We start from the raw sequence: 2,412 nt of genomic DNA, 5'->3' as shown, positions 1-2,412 counted from the left end.
TGTTGCAACGAGCGTGGGGCTAGGAAGTCACATTCGTCAATTCCTGACGGAGGATGCTCTTAGTTTTTACTTCTTAAAACACCTTTAAGCCCCCCCTCCCTTATTCTGATTGCTTTCCTGCCCCCCTCCCTCAAGAAGGTAGAGGTGGGGAATATTTGTAACTACGAGCTCGAAAAGAGCCTATTGTGCTCGTTTGGATTTGGGTCTTTAATTACTTTCTGAACAAGAGGAGACAACTGAACTAAGGTCTTTTTATGGTGCGATTATTTCTCAGGGAATTTTTTTTTAAACCCCAGAAAAATATCTCTCGATTTTGGTGATGTAGTAAAAGTTTGCCACAGAGTGATTACAAGTGGGTCCTTCCCAAGAATTCCTGACGGAGATTGCAGAGAAATAGCATTTCAGCAACCAGGACAAAAAGCAGCAGAGTCAAGGCAACCTAGAAAGCCTGCTTTTTTATCACATTATAGTTTTTAGAAAATGCACCCTGCCTTTCAAAGATGGCATTCCTTCCTTTGTGTACACGCCTCCCTACGAAAATAAAATACCTGCTTCTTTTCAGGTGCCAGCCCAAGTTATATTCCTTTCTTTGCAAAAGCATTCGATAGGGGCTTTTTGTGAAAAATTAAGGTGCTGTGAACGTTTGTTTTCCTGAGGCTTACATGAGGTTTTGCAAAGGTCGGGACTTTTGAAGAAATAGAGCAAAGCTGAACTGAGTAAACGAGGGGAAGAACAGGCCGTTTTGAATATTGAAACGTTTGAGGAACATCCCTAGTCCTTGCTCTTCTTGATTTCTTTGTGCTTGTAAACAGGGGACAGTCTTTCAATCAAAGATGAAAAGGGATGGCAAAATCCCGAATAAATGTTCAGGCTGTTCGTGTGATTTGGAAAGCAAGAGGTAAAAGATGTGAATATCTGAACAATTCCCCGCAATAATGAGGCCTAATGAGGTGGTTAGCAAGATAAAATGGTATTTACCAAAACACCTGATGGGATAATTTGACTCGCTTGTGTTTTACTGCAGAGGATAAAAAGACTATTGATTGTAAATAAATCACCGCCTCTAATCGCTCGCAAACAATTTGTTTGCTCCTCTCAGATCAAAGTAAAACTTAACAGATAAAGTAAAGTGCGGACATCTATCCTAGCAAACGTGAGCCAGGCTCCAGAGTAACTGGGCTCCTTTCTCACAAGTTAATATTTTACAGCAGGCGGCCGGGGGCCGCGTTTGTGTGTGGGTGCAACGTCCTACAGTTTAGTGGTTTCGTACTGAGCGATTGGGAACCGCCTGGAGACCACTTGGACATTTTCGGGGGCCGCTTTTTGCAGGCAGGGTTGGGGCTAGGTGAAAAAAAAGGCGGCGGCTTTGGAGGCGTTTGTGCCAGCCCCTCGGCTCTTTGGAGATCAGGTCGAAGGTGACGTGCTGGTGTCTGAAACGTGCTACCCCTAGCTGGAGAGGCTTGTGCGGGGAGATCTCGCTCTTTTTGTGTATGTGTGTGTGTGTGTGTGTGTGTGTGTGTGGCTGGCTGCTGGTTTGAAACGCGCAGGAAAACGGTGCGGTCGGGGTGAAGGCGAGAAGATGGCATCAGCTTCACTGGGGCTGGGGTGGCGGGACAGAAAAGGTGCCCCATGTTGAGCTGCGGGAAGGGCAGGCCTCCGGGCCCCTCGCGTTGCACTCAGAGCGGTGCGGGGCATGTGCGGAGACGGGCGGGGAGGGGGGGCTGCTGGGAAGAGTCAGAGGGACCCTCACTCATCCCCCCCATCCTCCCTCCTTGTCTGGCTGTGTTGCAGGGCTCCCAGTACGAGCTGAAGGATAACCCGGGGGTCCACCCTGCCACCTTCGCTGCCCACAATGCCCACGGCTACTACCCCTACGGGCAGTTCCAGTACGGGGACCCGGGGCGGCCCAAGAACGCCACCCGCGAGAGCACCAGCACGCTCAAGGCCTGGCTCAACGAGCACCGCAAGAACCCCTACCCCACCAAGGGCGAGAAGATCATGCTGGCCATCATCACCAAGATGACCCTCACGCAGGTCTCCACCTGGTTCGCCAACGCCCGGCGCCGGCTCAAGAAGGAGAACAAGGTGACCTGGGGCTCACGGAGCAAGGACCAGGAGGACCCCGCGCTCTTCGGCAGCGACACGGAGGGCGACCCCGAGAAGACGGAGGACGACGAGGAGATCGACCTGGAGAGCATCGACATCGACAAGATCGACGAGAACGACGGCGAGCAGAGCAACGAGGACGACGAGGACAAGGCGGAGCTGCTGCGGCCGGCCGGGCACGCCGACCCGCTGGGCAAGGACAAGGAGCCCGACGGGCTCAAGCCCCGCGACGCCCTCGGCCTGGCCAAGGAGCCGGCGGACAGCAGCACCCGCCTGGCCAGCCCCGGCGCACCCAGCAGCCTGCAG

At 52.9% G+C, this 2,412-nt stretch overlaps 1 protein-coding gene across 1 annotated transcript in view; it reads left to right on the top strand.

The window, feature by feature from the left end:
• The first annotated feature begins 935 nt into the window (after positions 1-935).
• Positions 936-2,412, top strand: part of IRX1 (iroquois homeobox 1) — a 3,013-nt gene continuing 1,536 nt past the window's right edge. The window contains exons 1-2 of the mRNA XM_019508735.1: positions 936-953; positions 1,792-2,409. Coding sequence (XP_019364280.1) covers positions 936-953; positions 1,792-2,409 — 636 coding nt within the window. The remainder of the gene's footprint in view (positions 954-1,791; positions 2,410-2,412) is intronic.

Source organism: Gavialis gangeticus, unplaced genomic scaffold, assembly GCF_001723915.1.
Source record: "Gavialis gangeticus isolate Ggan-Ray unplaced genomic scaffold, GavGan_comp1, whole genome shotgun sequence".
Classification (NCBI taxonomy): Eukaryota; Metazoa; Chordata; order Crocodylia; family Gavialidae; genus Gavialis; species Gavialis gangeticus.
The sequence above is the reverse complement of the archived record's forward strand: the minus strand, read 5'-3'. Positions and strand labels throughout refer to the sequence as shown.